The sequence below is a fragment of the Lupinus angustifolius genome, chromosome LG15 (assembly GCF_001865875.1).
Source record: "Lupinus angustifolius cultivar Tanjil chromosome LG15, LupAngTanjil_v1.0, whole genome shotgun sequence".
Taxonomy (NCBI): Eukaryota; Viridiplantae; Streptophyta; class Magnoliopsida; order Fabales; family Fabaceae; genus Lupinus; species Lupinus angustifolius.
Window position 1 is genome coordinate 2207776 of NC_032023.1, and position 17700 is coordinate 2225475.

Genomic DNA, 17700 nt, shown 5'->3' on the forward strand with positions numbered 1-17700 from the left:
TATATATATATATATATACCAATTTTACTATATTACTTGTAACTCTAAAATTTACTTAATATTCTTCTCAATTATTTTTATATTTTGATAGTAATTTCTTCTTGTTACATTGCAAATGTTGAGTCTGATTGCAGGTGATTAATTACAAAATGCATAAAGTACATGGGACTTTATAAATTTTTCCCTAAAAAATTAAAATACCAGTTAACATATTCCATTTTAGAAAACTAAAACTAAATAAGTGTATATGTTTGGTTTCAAGAAATATTTTTTATTCTTATTTTCTATTTTTATTTTCAAAAAATATTTTTTATCTTCAGGTTATCATTTCTTTAAAACATGTTTATTATTATCATTTTTATTTTATTTTCATTCACTCTAAATTTCACAAACCATAACAATTATTCATGCAATTAATTCAATTCTATACTTTAATCACAAAAGTAGTCAAGTCAATGATTCCGTAAGATGTCTATATATTTGATGTCTGTATTTCATTTTCCAAGAGATTTTATGTAAATAATACATTGAACACCTTTAATTGTTGGACTTGATCATTAGTCACCAGAATGAACACGTGACAAGTCATAAAGAACATCACACATTGCAGGTGCTCTTCAAAAAATAAAGTTAAAATTAATTAGTAACATACAAATGCTCTATTATTTAATTAAGGTTAGTTTTACTTCAAATAGCTTCAATTGTCATCTCAAAATCATATATTATCATATCAATCATTGAACTATTTCAACATTATCATAAGAGATGGAAATAAAAGTTGTTATGTTGAGAGATAAATAAATAAATTTTATTATAAAGACGTGTGATAATCTGGATGAGGGAGACACTCACTGATTAATTTTGGCATTTTGTTGATTAGTGAAGTGAGGAATTAAAAAATATACTCCATTCCACATTTTTTAATGCTTAAGGTTATGCACATAATTTAAAAAAATATTAAATAATATAAACATTCAATACAAATTGAATAAAATAGTCATATTTAATGAACATTGAAAATTGGATTAAAGAAAGAAGCAAAGAAACTTGTGGTAAAAAGAGAAGTAATAAAGAATTGTATAATTAGAAAGTAAGTATAAATGTTATTGGGCTTCCAAAATATTAATTTTTTTGGAATAACATAAAAATGTTAAAACATCAAAAAGATATGAAACTAACATCAACCACAATTGTTGTTCTTAATGAAATAATTCTTACTTTGTTCTCTACTGTATCATTCTTATTTCTTGATTTTTGTTCTTGAAGTAAGAACTATTTTTTGTTATTCTTAGCCAAGAGAAGTAAATGTTGTGGGAAAAAAGTAGATATTTTGATACTCAAATAAGAATATGATTTGCCATTGTGGAAAAAAATAGATGTTCTTATTTCATGGGGAGTTGTATTAAATTATAAAATAAGATTTTGTTTGCTGTGTGGATATGCTCTAATGAAGTAACAAAAGTCTTAAAATTCTCAATAAAATGTCATTGTCTCATTATTGAAAAAGTTGGAAATTACATTTTCTCATTTTCAAAATTTACAGAAATGAAATGAAGCTCATATTTTCTGAAACAAAAAATGAAAACAACAAACAAAGCAAACATGCTTTCAGCCTCTTTTTATGATTTTACTGAAAACAAAAACAGAAAATAATCAAAGCAAACACGCCCTAATATTTCTACATTTGATTACACCATAATACTTCTATCATATAATTTATTTTTCTAAGACTTTTTTTCATAAAATCCATTCTTTATCCAGATTGTCCTATTCGGCCACTAGCTCATCCTTTGGTTTGGGTTATACATCTATGTTCTAACATGGTTTCTGTAAATTTAAGTTGTTGTTACAAACATAAATCACTTTTGGAAAATTACTTAAATTGCTATTTTTCTATCAAAATAAATAAATCAACGTGTAAAACATGCCCACTTTCACTGATCTTGAAGTTGCAGAGAGAAAGAATATGTTAAGGTATGGTAGGAGGTGATCGTTTGTGTTGTGGGTCATTATCATCCATATGTGACTCTGGTGAATAGTTGGTATACTTCAATCGGTTGAAAAATATGATGCAACAAAAATCAGCTGAAAATGCCTTCAATCTTAGTGAGTTGAATGCTTCTGGAGCTATTATGATCTGTGCAAGTAATCACTGAGATTAGTAATACTGATGTTACAGGTGTCACCGCTCAGGATCCACAATAATAAGGACCCATTTTTAAACATTTTCTAATCAAATACCTCTATTTTTCTGTTTTTTTATTAATTTGTTTATTTTTAAAATCATATAGTGATTTAACTTTTAATACCTTCCATAGTTTTGCGTTTAGGTTTTAAGTTCATTTGGTAATCATGGTACTTAAAAGATGATTAAAACTTTAGAGCTTTGTCAAAAATTTATAAATTGATATTGTGATGTGAAGTTTTACATATTCTCAAAAAAAATCATCTATGTTGTAAAACAGCTACAACCACCGTAACCACAATTTTCTCAAATCCTATAAAAAATTGTCTATAAATTTCTCTAATAAATTTCGGGCCAATTATTTTTCCTCCACAGGACCTCAACTATGTCAGGACCGACCTTGAATACACACCACTTTCAATTTACTCTCTAACACAGACTTAGTTATTGGTGGAACCCACATAGGACCCACTGAATAGAGAGTGTGGACCAATCTAAGGAATTCTATCTAATAGCCAAGTGTATGGTAAAGAATAGGTTGAAAAGCTAGCATTCTAAGTTGAGCAACTTTTCTAGATAGAGTACCTTCTATTGCTGAGCCTGCGTTGCGCTTATGTATCTTTGCAGCGTGGGGTTTCACATGGAGGAGGAGGCACACCAAACACCCAATCAAGAACATTCAAATACTTGGATCTAAACACTTCCCTTTCCTCTGCATAGCAGTGCATTATGATTGCTGTTGACAAGCTGAAAACCACGACATCGGCTCTCTTGATCTTTCTTGATTGTGGCAGATATCCTTCATCAGCCAAGCATGTGAAGAAACTCTCGATAGCCCGCGCTAAGCAGTATAACGATATCTCTATTCGCCTGCTTTTCTTCTCGATAGCCAATGCAAGGCCAGTTGGGAACTGCAAGAGAATGCAAAGCTCAACTTTTATAACAAAATCGTTAACACGATTTTAAAGAAATATATTTTTCATGAATGTAATGACAGTGATATTTTTCTGTCAAATAACAGAAACTGGAATACCAACATACCGTGCCCATGGCCACCATTGGAACATTACATCTTTTGAAGAGCCTGAACAGGAAGCATGTCCACATCCTGGCCAAGAGTAGAGACATCCATATCATACATGTCAGATTGAAGTTTCAACAAAATAATGATGCCATGTAATAATCATGTGAAGCAAAGAAGAATAAAAAAGGCTTAGTAAATGGATAGACAAAAATAGTCAATTTGTCAAACAGAAGAAGGAAGTGCCAAGTGAAAGAAAGCATTTGAAACCATATTGTAAAACTACAAGAGATGAGAAGTCATTTGAGAGGGAAAACTTGTCATTGTTCTGATTTTTGTTGAGAGGGAGCTTTGTGAGCGAGATTATGCGGCTATAGAAAGTATTTAAAATAAAATGAATAGCTAATTTTGCTTTAATGTGAATTTACACAACTAAATTTTTTTGATTGAAAATACTAAATTATATTTGACCTTCTCACCTGCCTATGCCATTTGGCAATCCGTTGTTTCAACTTTCAACATAGTTGGAAATCTCAAACAATTACAGACCGACCCCAATCCAAAAACTAACAAATTTAGCAGTAAGTTGTGAGATGAGTAACATATAATATTACACAAACAAGTTTACATACCAGGCAGATGTGCAATACACCGACAGGAACAAGCTTGACCTAGCAGTGCCAACAAGACCCTTTGCCAATATTGAGTGTGGCCTGCATATAAGCATTTTGATAATGGACTATAAGAGCAAAACAATATAATCTCATTGGATGCCTAAATCACTCCTGATAGCATAAATCATGATATTCTCATTTCAGACATATCTTTTTATTTCAGACCTATCTTTACCCCCTTCTTCCTCTCAATTTCTCATAACATGAACACTAAAGGTACACACTTCGAAAAACCACCATTAATAGTAGTCCTTCACCAAGGTTTCTACAGAAATAAAGACCCAAAAAACATATATATAACAAAAGAACCATAAAAGAACTGATGAATAGTATATTGATCACTAAGTTGATATGTATTCTAATTAGATCACCTTTTTAAAAGTCCTTGTCTATGAACTATTAGCGCGGGGATCAGATAAACTGGAAGGTAAACAGGTAATGCTCTTTTGTAGGCTTGAAGGAGAAACGAAAAGATGTGCCCAGTACATGATTGATTTCCATGCACAATCTGCAAAGTGTCAGTGATTTCAAACACAGAAAGAAAGAAAACAAAATAACTATATATACATATAATTATAGGAAGTGACTTATATTTGAATGGTCAAGATTAAAAGATGTGATCATCTGACCAATAACTAATTTTTAATTCTAACCATGCATGTATGATTGTAAGACCCAGATTTATTGTTCTCACATTTTTTATATCAGAACTGTTCTCACTTGAGTCACTCTTTGTAATTGTGTGTGTGTGTATATATATACATAGGTTACAAATTAAATATTAAGCAGGTCTACAAGAAATGTTTCAGGTTTCAGACAGAAATTAAATAGTAAACAATTCAACAAAAAGCATCAAGCCAGAATGACACATTTAATGAGAGAAAAGTAACATAAAAATGAGAAGTTCAATATTATCACAATTAAACTTAAACGGGGAACAGTGTTAGGGCATAGAAAAGAAAAGATAAAACAAAACAAAAAAAATGTTTCCACCAAAGTCCAGGCGTTTATTAAAAGCAGTTTACATGTAATATCAGAGCAAATATGATTTAGCATTTGTGATTAGTGACATTTGTTAAGTCAGACCTAATAAAGAAATCAATGCTACTGTTATAATGCAATCAAATTCAGCTTCCAACTTTGATATTGAACACAACGATAATTAATTTTTTTACTTGATTTATTTTTTATGGGTATAATCAGTAATTACACATTTACACTTCCTGAGATTGAAAGAAAAGGACACAATCACAAAACCCTTTTTTCATACCGAGCATGGGACATTCATATTTGGATCTAATTTCATATTGACACCCATGGTCTTGTAGTATTTTTCTACAGCTTCCAAATTAGTAAAAGGCTTGCCACTGGCTATATCCTTTACACCTTGTAAGATGGCCATATCCTTTCCACCATGTTTATTGAGAAAGGATTTATATGAAGATGGCAAACTCTCTTGCTTTAATATATAAGCAGACCTGAAACCAAGATAGATTTCATTGCTGTTAATCATTCTTTGAATATAGAGTGTGTCTCAGACTCAGAAACATAGCTGTAGAGGGAAACTATCAAGGTGCATCCATGCGGACACAATCGTCACAAAAACGAGACACATATATTTATTTACATGAATGTAAGCTGTATCCAAAGCTTTCTTACTTTATCAAATTCCTGCAACATTTTTCATGAGATAAACATAAAGACTGTGAAGAAGAAATTTGAGACGGGCAACAGTTTTCTCAGTATAATTTCTTTACTTTTCCTTATTACCTTCCTACTTGCCAAATAGCTTTCTACTTACCATACGACTTAAGCTAACATCATATTATGTTGTCTTTAACAAGCATTGAGAAAATATATACATTCTAATTATAAGACAACTAGGCAAGACAAAGCCCTGCAGCTTTAGGCATACATAACATGGATAAAAGGAGCATATGGTTATAAACTTAAGCACAAGTTGATGAGTGATCAAATCAATATCTAGTTAAAGGCCCCACTAAGTGAATTCCCAGCCACTCAACACCATATTAAGTATTTAATCAGACAGGATCTGAATTTACTGGATAGTACACATTAGCATTTTCTGGTAATGAAGACATCATGCTTGGAGGTACGCTTTATCAGCAAATTGAACATAAAACATGGGATCGTACTTCATATTATGCATCAGCGGCAAAGTACAAAGTCATCAAGTAAATCATATACACTATTTATAGAAATTACATTACCACAAAATATGAAAAAAATAATATTATATATTAAAGAACGAACAAAGGAAGTATAAAGAAGCACACATGCACATCCATTTTAATAAAGTAATAGTATTTTCCTCATTTGAAAATAAATAAAGAAGGGTACATAAGATTACATACAATATCTGGGAAGAGGAGAGACACATGAGGAATATGTCACCATGCTTCCATGTGAGAGGCTTACAAATTCTCCCAAACCGTTTGCTCTTAATCCCACAACGAGATGCCAACACAGCAGCACGCATGAGAATGTAAATGGCCAAGCTCGTGTGCTGCATCTCTAACCCAGTCAGAAGCATTGATGGCCCGGCAAGCGCCCCTGCCAACAGAGCCCTCCACCTCGCTGTCCTGAACTACAGACCAACGTAGCAGTAGCACAACATAAAAGCAATCAGAATCACTTCCACTCATGAACCAACAACCAAAAAATAAAATAAAATAAAAGCACATATGCAACTTTAAAAATTTATCCACACATTAGCTCCTAAATTTAGCAGTTTAGTCCTTAGATTACTATTCAGTAAACTTTAATCCACTCACCAGAATCCTGCAAACAGTTGATAGTACTTTACAAAGAATGAATCCTATAATTATATAGTAAGAAGTAATTCTGTACCACTGCATTCAGAGAGTACTACGAACTTGATTACTATGCATTAATCTCTGAACTTATGTATGTGTATCTCCAATACAAGGTGTTGGTCTAGTGGTGTAAGACCCAACTAGATTCCCAAGATGACCAATAGGTCAAGGGTTCGATTCCTGGGAACGACATTTGTTGGGAGGGGTAGTCACGCACTCTGAAATGAATTAATTCCTTACCCAAAAGGGTGAGGTACTACCTTTGGTAGTACCAAAAAATTATTCCTTTCTAAGAGAAGCCAGAGTTTTGTAAATTAAAAAAGAAAGTTGCCATTGAAAAATAACTGAAAGTTACAATGAACCTCTCTTAAGGTTTGACTTAATTAAATCCAACACCCTCTTGTTGTAAAAATACCTTTCTTAAATTTTATGTTATACAAGGTATTAGTATAAGTAGAGTGAAAATATAAATCTTAAAGGGGCTGCTAAGTGTAATAATGACATAATAATAACGAAGTAAACATAGGTTAGTGTAATTTCTAAAACAAGAGAAGTATCAAGTGTAATTATACTTAAATTCAAGGAAAGTAAATTTAATCTCCTAATAATGTTTAAGACAAAAGAAAACGTTGATGAGCGAGCAAGAGAAAACAGAGAACATGCCTACGGTGACCTCCGATAGCACCTATAAGCTCATCCATGGACACAAAAGTTCCGGCGAAGGTTCCAAGAAACAAGCCATATCTCAATGTCTCCTTCATAGCCGTCAAAATCACTTCACCGTTCGTCACCACAATCTCCTTGCTACATAAAACAAAGTTCAACTATCACAAATTACGAATTCACCTCGCTATTTATAAAATTCATTTTGGATCGGAAATTGATATTCTACAGATTAAATTAAGATTTCGATTTCTCACGGACAAAATTAGAATCAAATCCTTTCGTTTCTCTTACCGTTGAGGCGTTTTTCGCATCAATCGAGCTAAGATAGCGAAAAAAGCAAGACCTCCTTTGAGGCCAGCACCGATAGAGAATCCTTTCGCGGAAGCAATGATGATTCTACGAAGCTTCTCATACTCCTTGGCGTCGATGATGCTTCTGCACAAAGAACGAGGGCTCGACGACGTCGTAGAAGGAATGCATCGACATCTTAGAGAGTGTTCGCAATCGTTTAATTTTCCACCGTCGTCGTCATTGTGGTAACCGTTGCCGGAATCGGCGGAGAGCGGCGACATGGCGGCGAGGGGAAAGGAGAGAAGTGAAGTGAAGTGAGGAGAGAGGTAATGTTCAAAGAAAGGAGCGAAACGCGTTGATTTGGGTTTTGTGAAGTTGAATCATAATGACACGTGTCTGGCACCAGAATATTTTAATGACACAGCAACTCGTATGCAACTTGTACATGGTTACATCATTATCTGCATTAAAGCGAGAAATCTAAACTAAATATATTCCTCTCAACAATCATATATAAATGATAAGAAAAACTAAAGAATAATAATATTTATTTATATTAAAATTCTATTTTTATCATTAAAAATATTCTAAAAAACATAAACATCTTCTTCTATGATGAAGAGAAGTCTAACTCAATCTAAAAAAGAGTGAATTATGTTTGATTTCTAAAGAGATAAAAATTTCACATATTTTCTTAAATAGCCAAATTGAGCCAAAATAATATTTTGTAAAGACTATAGCTATTTATGAGGACAGGAGCAAACTATGTTTGACATGTTACATCCTAACCCGACTTAAAAATAATTATGATTTGATGCTTTAATCGAATGAGAGATTGAGTCACTTAAAACTAGAAAAAGTTCTGATCCGACCATATTAAATTTGGTTAAACCAAAATATATCATGAAGTTAAGCAAACAATTCACGTAAAATTTAAAAAATGGAACATAACTATAATGTTTTATTTTAGTCTGATTAAAAAAAAAGATAAAGATAAATTACTTCAATATAATTAAACATAATTACTAAAATTACATAAACTTTTGCATTTGTATATAATTATTAATTATATTGATATATAATTATTAATTATATATGACATCATCTGGTCCAACTATACAATTTAACTAGTTAAATTTAATACGAGACTTCTCGCGGTTTGATGTTCGGCTCGAGTTTAATAATATTGGATTATAGTGTTTTAAAAAATAATCATAAAAATAACTAATTTAACATAAATTTAGTATCTTTTTATCATTTTGGGTTTTCTAAATTTTCAAGAATTGGTTTGATACACCCAAAGCATATGCCAAAATTCAAATCCCAAGATGACCTTGGAAAATGTCTTCATTATTTGGAAGTTTGATGAAAGAGAAAGAAATATTTTGGAAGATTTCTACAACATTCTAAAGTTTTATTATTACATTTTTGTTTATTTTTTATTCTTATAATTAAATTTTTAAACGGGGTATTTTTACATTTTTACCTCTTACATTATTCTCTCATCAAAATTTCATATTCCCAAACAATCAATGAAGAAATTTATTTAAATTTATTTTTCTTTCTCCTTCTGTACCTCATCATCCTTACTCAATGATTCATCTCATTTCCTTTCTCTCATACCTCACAAACACAACCTAAAAATTTAATTTCTCCTATATACAAGAATAATGTTATAATTAAACAAATAAAGTTAATCTTCATCCATTAATTTAGATACATCTTGTCCACAAGAAATAATAGACCTATATAATTTAATATATCCCACATGAATGAAATTCACCTAACAAAGATATGTTGAAGATAGTGCACCAAAAGAGTATCAAACTAATATTCTCTATATTGACTCATGGAAAATTATTTGCATGCTGATAAGGTTGGTCCAACGCCCAACGCTATGATTGATGAGTCTGTTTGGATTGTGATAATAATCTCCTTGGATCATATCTATCATATATCAAACTATTTTTGTTTAATTAATATAAAGTTTCACCATTACTTTTTCTTGCATTGCTTGTTATGAATATGATTACAGATTATAGTTTAATGGGTATCCAGAGTTTTTACACCTTCCTTGATAGCTATGTAACAGTTAATCTAAACATTTTTTGGGGTTATATAAACTAAACATTTAGAAAGTATAGTCAGAAACTGTTTATAAGGTTGTAGAAGATTAATAAATAGTAATCAACATTAATAATTATGACTAAATCTATGTGTGTTTAATGTTGTGTGTCTATGTATTATCTATATACTATGTGTGTTCATTTATATTTATATGTGCAGTAACATGCTAATGAGTGTTATAAGAGCTCATTAACTTTAATCTATTAATTTTTACTTTTATAACGTAAATGAGATTCAGTTCAGTTAATCTGCATCAATAGAAGCCAAATGAATGAAATTAAGCTGAGGATCAAAAATTGTACTTTCTTCAAAAATATGTGAAGCAAATCTGCATAACCAAATTGAACTAACTTTATTAGATTTTCTTGTTCATCCATAATGAGAAGTTTATCTGGAAGATGAATAAACAGCATGAGCATCTTCAATAAGGGCTATGTTGCCATCCCCAATTGGTAAAATCCAATCTCCAATCTATCTCTAATATTTTCATTCTATTTTATTTGCATTGGCATATAATTTATGTTTATCTTATTTATTATTATTTGAGTTTATTATCTAATTGTTTATAATAACTTTTGTCTATAATAAATTGTTTATGTTGATTCATATTCAAGTTTAATCGATATTTACTATCCTAAATTTGTATACACTCAAAAGAAATTTAGTGTGGTCCAAACCTCATACCAAAATCTATTAACCATAGGACCTTAATTCCAAATAATTAAGATTGTGTGAATCATTTGCTAATTTTGAATGAGACAAATGGATTGTCTATGTTTTTGTCATGATTATAAGACAATCCATTTTGTTGTATGGCAAATGATGGAGGAGTTTGGAGCTAGTTAACAAGTCTTACACTCAAATTTTGAACAATAATTATCAAATTGGGTGGTCTTTCTAGCATGGGGCTCAAACTAGCATGGGGCTCAAACTACATCTTGTTCAGTGCAACTATTGTGCATTTTGGAGGATGGTGATGTTTTGATGCTAATAGAATGTGATTATCAGAAAATAATTACTTATTATAGGAGACATATATAATAGGGTTGAAGTAGATATTTATGTTCCCAAAATAATCAAGTTCTCTTGAATAGTTTGTATTGTTATCTTAAGTATGTTTAAGTTAGGTAGTTTAAACTTCTCCTCGAGAATCCAATAATGGAATATAAGGAGAAAGGGAAAACAATTTTATTTTAATTTTTTTATTAAAAAATAACTCCACTAAAAACTAATTGTTACCATGTATCACAATCTTCATCCAGGACTCTCCAAACTTGAGAGGATCTGAATTCGTTTAAATCCTTATCGTTATATTAAGATATTTAAATGTAGGAATAATATTAGTAATTGTCATGATCCCTTATTAGTTTTACTCTATCTAGATATTTTCCATATCCTTTATGTATCAATACATATATGATATTGATACTTCATCTATATATCTAGAAAGTACTGAAATTATTTTTCAAAAACATATAAACAAACTATAAATTTCATATTTTCTGGATGTTCTCCCATACTCTTAAAATATTTTCTAGTACCACACAAATACCAAACAACCATACAAGAACACTTTAAAAAGGAGAAAAACATAACACATGATCTGTTAAATAAAAGAGAAAAACATAACATTCAATCTATGAAGTAAAATTATGGTGAGAGAAAAAGATATAACATGTATATTACATAGAGAAGGAAGAAGAAATTCATCTAGATAATGTTAATCATGATTTAAATGTAATCAATATTATTCCTATTTGTGGGCACTAAGCAATTTTTTTTATGACAATATGATTTTTATTTTGTATTTAGTAATTATTAATAAATATGTTCTTTATTTGGAATTTCAAAAATACAATTTAATTTTTATTATATTTTATAATTTTTATGCACATGTTTTATATGCATACGCTCTACTTTCCCCATGTCCCATTGAGTGAAAGCTTCATGTATTGGACCATTATTTTATATTTTAGAGTAAATACCAATTTCAGTCTCTCATATTTTTTGACCTTATTAGTTTAGTCCTTCAAAAAAGAAAAGACTTAAAATGGTCTCCAACAAATTCAACTGTGAGTCAAATTAGTCCTTTTTGGGTCAAATTAATCCATACTAAATGTTGTAAAACATGCTAAAAATGACTAATTTGACCCACATTTGAAATTTTTTGAGACCATTTCAGGTCTTTTTTTTTTTGAAGGACTAAACCTAAACTGGTAAGGTCAAAAAATATGATCGACTAAAATGAGTATTTAATCTATAGTTTATAAGCTTATTTCAAATATATTGTACCCTGCATTTTCCAAAATGTGTATATGGACATATTGGATAAATATGATATCTTATACCAGGTGAAAGCAGTGCTTTATAGTGTTATAGAAATTTGTTAAGTGTCAAAATATCGTATTTAAACTATCAATTTTGTGGCACTTTAATTTTTAACTTAGTCCAATTTGTTGCCCAATATCTCATAAAACACTTAATATATGTTTAATTGTCAAATATCATCCTTAGATTGTTTTTGCAGCCCGAAACCGGAAGAAAAATCGCAAAAAGCTAAATTTCCAGACAAAAATAACATAGACCCAGTGCATAAGCCACCCTTAGTTGATCAGACATGCTTTAACAACAACAATCAGTGCAAGATCCACGCTCAGTGAAAATAACAACATGCGGACCTACGCTCAACGCAATCTTGACGCCCATAGAAAATCAGGACAACATTTTAGAAAATATTCTACTTAGGATACACTCAACTAAACTCTATGCGCCCAACACAATGTGTACATGCGCTCAATGTCGAAGTTGTACTAAGTGCAATTTGGCTAGTTGAAATGTCCGACTTGGCTATACGAAACGATGTGCATCGAAAAATGGTTCTGCTAGGCACAACCATCAAATTTCACACTCTTTAAAAGGGGATCAAATTGAGTTTGTAAGTACACATTCAAGCAATACACTTGTAACTCGGAAAAAAATTAGTTCTTAGGCTAGTTAAGCTCCATTAGAGGTGTAGAAGCAAAGAGTAAGTGCAAGAGAAGCTAATCCATACTCATTGAAATTGTATTTTTTACCCTTGAGTTGCATTTTCTCTTCTTTCACTTGTGCTTAGTTACCATATATATGAGTAACTAATTTCCTTGTTGAATGTAAAATGAGCTTGATATATGTACATTGGTTTGAATTTATATTAATTCCTTATGCTTTGCCTCTTATGAGTTATTTATTTGTTTAATGCTTACTTTAAGATTGATCATCTTTTTATATGAATTGTGAATGTAAAACTTTGGAGAAATCTTCACTATAATTATGACTTTATTGACTCATCTAATTGATATAATTGTTAGACATATATTTGTATCAATTTGTCACTTCATGCATGTTGTTATTTTGGTTACTAGACGTAGAACTAATTCAATAACTAAATAAGTCTCAAACTTGTTAACATGACTCCTAGACATAGAGGTGTGTTAACGATTCATATATATTCATCGTGTTACTGTAGTTGCTAGAGTAGAACTATTTTAATAAGCTATTAATATGACCAAGACATTGACGATTGGTACATTAATTTAAGGTGTTGCATTAAAGCTCAATTTCATAAACATAGACGACTAGATATGGAAGTATGTTTTGGGAGTCATAAATCTTCATCTTGTTTATAATCATTATTTCATTAGTTACTAAATAGTAAAGACATTAGCTTTTAATACTTTTGAGGTCTTTTGTGTGATTGAGTTTTAGCTTGGTGAATTAGTGTTACTGATTCAAGTGTATGTTGATAGTGATAAGAAAGTTCAACCCCAACATCTTTTACCTAAATAGTTAATCAAATAGTAATAGTAGTATAATCAACAACCAAACAAAACCCTTTTGAAAATAACTTAGAATAATAATTTTTGGTTGAAATGCTAATATTTATACTTGTTTGTGATACCCAATTTGATATTTATAAACCAATTTGTCTGATGAAACTTTGATAATCGTTCTTCTTCTTCATTTACTCTATTTTGTTCTCATTATACAAGATAGATTTTGGTGCATATGTAACCACAATTTTATTTTCATTTTATGAAAAAGCAATAAAAGATTATATGATTCTGTAATCATTTTAGCCAGCATATCGTTTTTAAGCGGAAACAAATAATTGTTTTGCTTGTGTGATTGTATTTATTTAGCGTTAGATTGTACAATTCAATTCAAATGTTACCTACCATAATTAATTGAAGATAATAATTCATCAAAATCAGCAATATTAATAATGCTTAGGACACAGGTTTCTCACATTGGTGAAGAAAATTGTAGCATAATATGCAGTTAGCTCTTCAAGCATTCAACTCAACAATGTATTCATGAAATGACTATTTGAAGTACAAAAGATCTATTATCCCAGTATGTATCTCAAACCATGTCCCGAACTAATGAATACACACCATGTTAATTAAAAAATGAAATATTCATTATCTTTTCTGTTTTTGCTCTAATATCATTAGTTCGAGATATGATTTAGAACGCAGTTTCGAACAGCAGATTAAACAAATCAGTAACCCTATTTGAATGTGACCATTTTAATTGTACAAACCCAACTGAGCGGGGACACCTCTACCACTGATCCATGTTCCATTCAAGAAAGACCCTACAGTAAATTTGGAAGCTTCCTCCTTGTTAATGACTTTACGACCAACCCAATTGACCCTAGCATTGGTGTTAGCACCAGGTCCTGTGTTGTTGAACTCAGCATAATACAATGTGTTTAGTGCAAAATTTCCTGCCCAAGGTAACCATCCATCAGGGTGAATTATGTCCCCGATTTCTGATTCCATGACAATGGTTCTTGAGTATTCCTTCCATGGCCTACCAAGGTAGCTCTTGATTTTATCTTTTTCCGGAACCAATGTGTCATCAGCTTTAATCTGACATTTTTGTAGAACAAAACCAGTTGTTTCTTGTTTTTGATATCTACCTTGAGCAGTGACAGTGTTTTGTTGATTCTCCGTCGGTTTCCTAACCTGCATCGATAAACTTAAACTAAAGACAAACTCAAATAAAACGAAACTAATTAAATTTTGGATAAGATTATTGTTTATCGATCCAAATATATCTAACGACCTGCATGATACAATTTTGGAATACCGCTGCTGCGTCGCCGAAGATAAAATCTATTGTGCCAGCAATGACACAACTACGGTAGAATTGTCTATGAGTTTGGGCGTATAAAGTGTATTGGTAGCCCTCAAAACGACAATTCACAAATATTGTACGATCTGCTTGCACTCTAACAGCTATTGCTTGATGTTTTTCTGGGCCAGCAGTGTTTCTAAATCCCATTGCCTTTCCCAAGAACCCATCTCCAAGTACCACTGCGTGCAATGTGCAAGGAAAAAAGAAATTAGTAAAGTAACATACATACCCTTTTATTTTTCATATGGAAAATGTGATAAGGATATGTTATACCAAATTATGTCACGGACCAATGATATTGAAGCAAAAAAACAGAAAATATCAATATCATTGATCTGAGACATGATTTGAGACAGTAGATCTTTGTCGTGGAAAATGACCACCACATACTTTTCTCACGATATCATATTCGCTACTATTTCATAATCATTGATCATATATGTATAAAAAAGGATGAAGAGGAAAATGATGTAAGAATACACATACCAAAGCTAGAAGTTTGGAAAGGTCTAACTCCATCTGCATAATTTTTATTGCCAGTAATGATACTCTTTTGTGATCCATCGCCATAAATGGTTAGATTTTCCATTCTCTTTGTCACAATCACTTTCTCATCATATATTCCTTCTTTGACATAAACCACATAACTGCATTTTTCACATGAGAGAAAATATGCAATGAATGAGCATAGATTGTTAAGGATAGATTATCCTAAAATACTAGACATATACTAGACATATATGATATCAATCCAATCCCAACAAAGATAACACAAAAAATGTAAACTAAAAAAATTAAAAGCAACAACGTAACTAATAGACAAAGATCTGTTGTCCCAAATCATGTCAGATGAAGAGTAATATACCGTCCCGTATATGTTTGTGGCACGGATGCCAAAGCCTCGGATATGGTTTTGAAGTTTCCGGAACCATCTTTTGCCACAGTGACATTAGGTGTAGGTTTGTCATCTGCTGCCTTCAACATCCTTCGATCTGCATCACCAATCCAAGAAGGAAAGTCATCAATTTTCTCTGATAACAAGTGACGAGTTACACCTGGTTGGAGTGTGGATAGAAAAGAAGACATATCATTCACAATTGCAAGGGAATTGCTAACAAATTCTTGTGGATCTTCAAAGAGCTTTTTGAGTTCATTCTTCAATTCTTCATTAGAAAACCCATCAATGCATGTTTGGTGATAAGATATAACTGCACTAAGCCAATTATTCAATTCAGGTGTTCTTGTTGAAAGCTTCTTCAAATCATTTTTTCTTACTTCAGATATAGAGAACCCTAGTTCTTCCCTAGCATCATCAAAAAGCTGTTTGCAATCTTCATATGCTCCTTTATCCATTTCTGATTCAAATTTCATGGATGTTGTTTTGTTAAAGGCCTTATTAATTTCATCCTCAGCAAGTTTTATAGATAACCTAAGAAGTTCCTTTGGTTGTGCCAATTTTGGGTCCTTCTCTACCTCTTCACTAAGGGGTCCTTCACATTTGGTCTTGTATTCAGTTGAGGTACATATTGTTTTTATAGTCTTCAAATAATGTTGAACTTTTGCATCTTCACTTGATGTTGTGGTAGGTTTTTTGTTTACATTGTTTTCAGAGCCAGTTTTGTTGACAAGAACAAATGTTGCAGCACCTATGACACATACAAGGAGAATGGATGAAAGTACACCAAAGATAACCCTCTTCCTTACTTTTTCTTTCCTCTCATTCCTTCTACGTTCCGATAAGATCGCGAAATCCTGAAATGCCATTACGAAAATTGTCTAAGACAGACACCTCTGTCTTAGACAATAATGGAAGGTGAAAGGGACAATGTTTTAAGATATTCAATAAGTGTTTAATTTAGTCCTTTCCCATTCACCTTCATTGTTTGAGTCATTTGTAATTTTAATGCTGTTTGATTCATAAGAGATTAAGTCGGAATGGACTAGAGAGATTTAAGGTATTTCTATTTTAAAAGTTAGTTTAAGTATTCAAAGCTTAATAATAGGTTATGTTCTTTATTTGCAACCGTTTTTCTTGCCATGATTTGTAACCTTTAGATCAATGTTGAAAAATCATGTTCTCCTCTTTCTAAGGGTGGGGAGTGACAAAATTAGATAAGTTCTAAATATTATATTGTATATATGCTCATTTATGAAATACAAATATTTTAAATACTATAGAAAGGATTTGAACTCAATCTATTTTGAACATTTTTCTAGACCATGTCTATTTTTTAATCTCTCATATTTTAATGTGCATTTATATTAGCAATCGTTAAAAATATTTTACCGTCAATCAATTTGAAAAAGTAAAATATAACTTGTTTCTTTCATTAAGAACTTTTAAAATGAAATAATTAATATTCGAGATGAAGATTATATCTATTCTCTATGTGGCAATTTCTATTTAATAAAATGAAAAGTGTTAAATTTAATTGAATGGTCTCCTATTGTAAAATATATATATTGAGCTATATATATCTTTAAAATTCCCTCATGAAATTATTTTTTATTTGTAAATTTATTGTCTCAAAATAGAGAAACATTTTTATCACTTGAATATATGTTATTTCATTTCTTTTAAGATGGTTTGTAAAATGAAAAATTCTTTATCCCCCAAGTAGCTTTTGGACTTGTTTGAGAAGTGAAAGGGGAAATATAATTTTTTTTAATTTAATTAAAAAATAATATTAAATATAAGTCCTTCAAATTTTTTTGGTG

The 17700-nt window shown here is 31.0% G+C and overlaps 2 protein-coding genes across 4 annotated transcripts; both read right to left on the reverse strand.

The window, feature by feature from the left end:
- LOC109328573 lies at positions 1752–8069 on the reverse strand. Of its 3 annotated transcripts, none has more exons than XM_019562093.1 (9): positions 7675–8069; positions 7381–7521; positions 6256–6483; positions 5151–5358; positions 4252–4388; positions 3839–3919; positions 3227–3293; positions 2771–3096; positions 1752–2137 (listed from the first exon to the last, which is right to left on the reverse strand). In XM_019562093.1, the coding sequence occupies exons 1-8, from the start codon at positions 7953–7955 to the stop codon at positions 2797–2799; spliced, it is 1443 nt and encodes a 480-aa protein (XP_019417638.1). In that variant the 5' UTR covers positions 7956–8069; the 3' UTR covers positions 1752–2137; positions 2771–2796. The 3 variants fall into 3 exon arrangements, 2 of the variants coding, with proteins under 2 accessions (XP_019417638.1, XP_019417637.1); XR_002105456.1 differs by lacking the exon at positions 1752–2137 and adding an exon at positions 2392–2547 and having other exon boundaries at positions 2703–3096; XM_019562092.1 differs by lacking the exon at positions 1752–2137 and having other exon boundaries at positions 2392–3096.
- Positions 14368–16876, reverse strand: LOC109327410 (putative pectinesterase/pectinesterase inhibitor 45). The gene is made up of 4 exons (XM_019560544.1): positions 15848–16876; positions 15469–15629; positions 14911–15161; positions 14368–14810 (listed from the first exon to the last, which is right to left on the reverse strand). Exons 1-4 carry the CDS (start codon positions 16744–16746, stop codon positions 14370–14372), a joined length of 1752 nt encoding a protein of 583 aa, XP_019416089.1. The 5' UTR covers positions 16747–16876; the 3' UTR covers positions 14368–14369.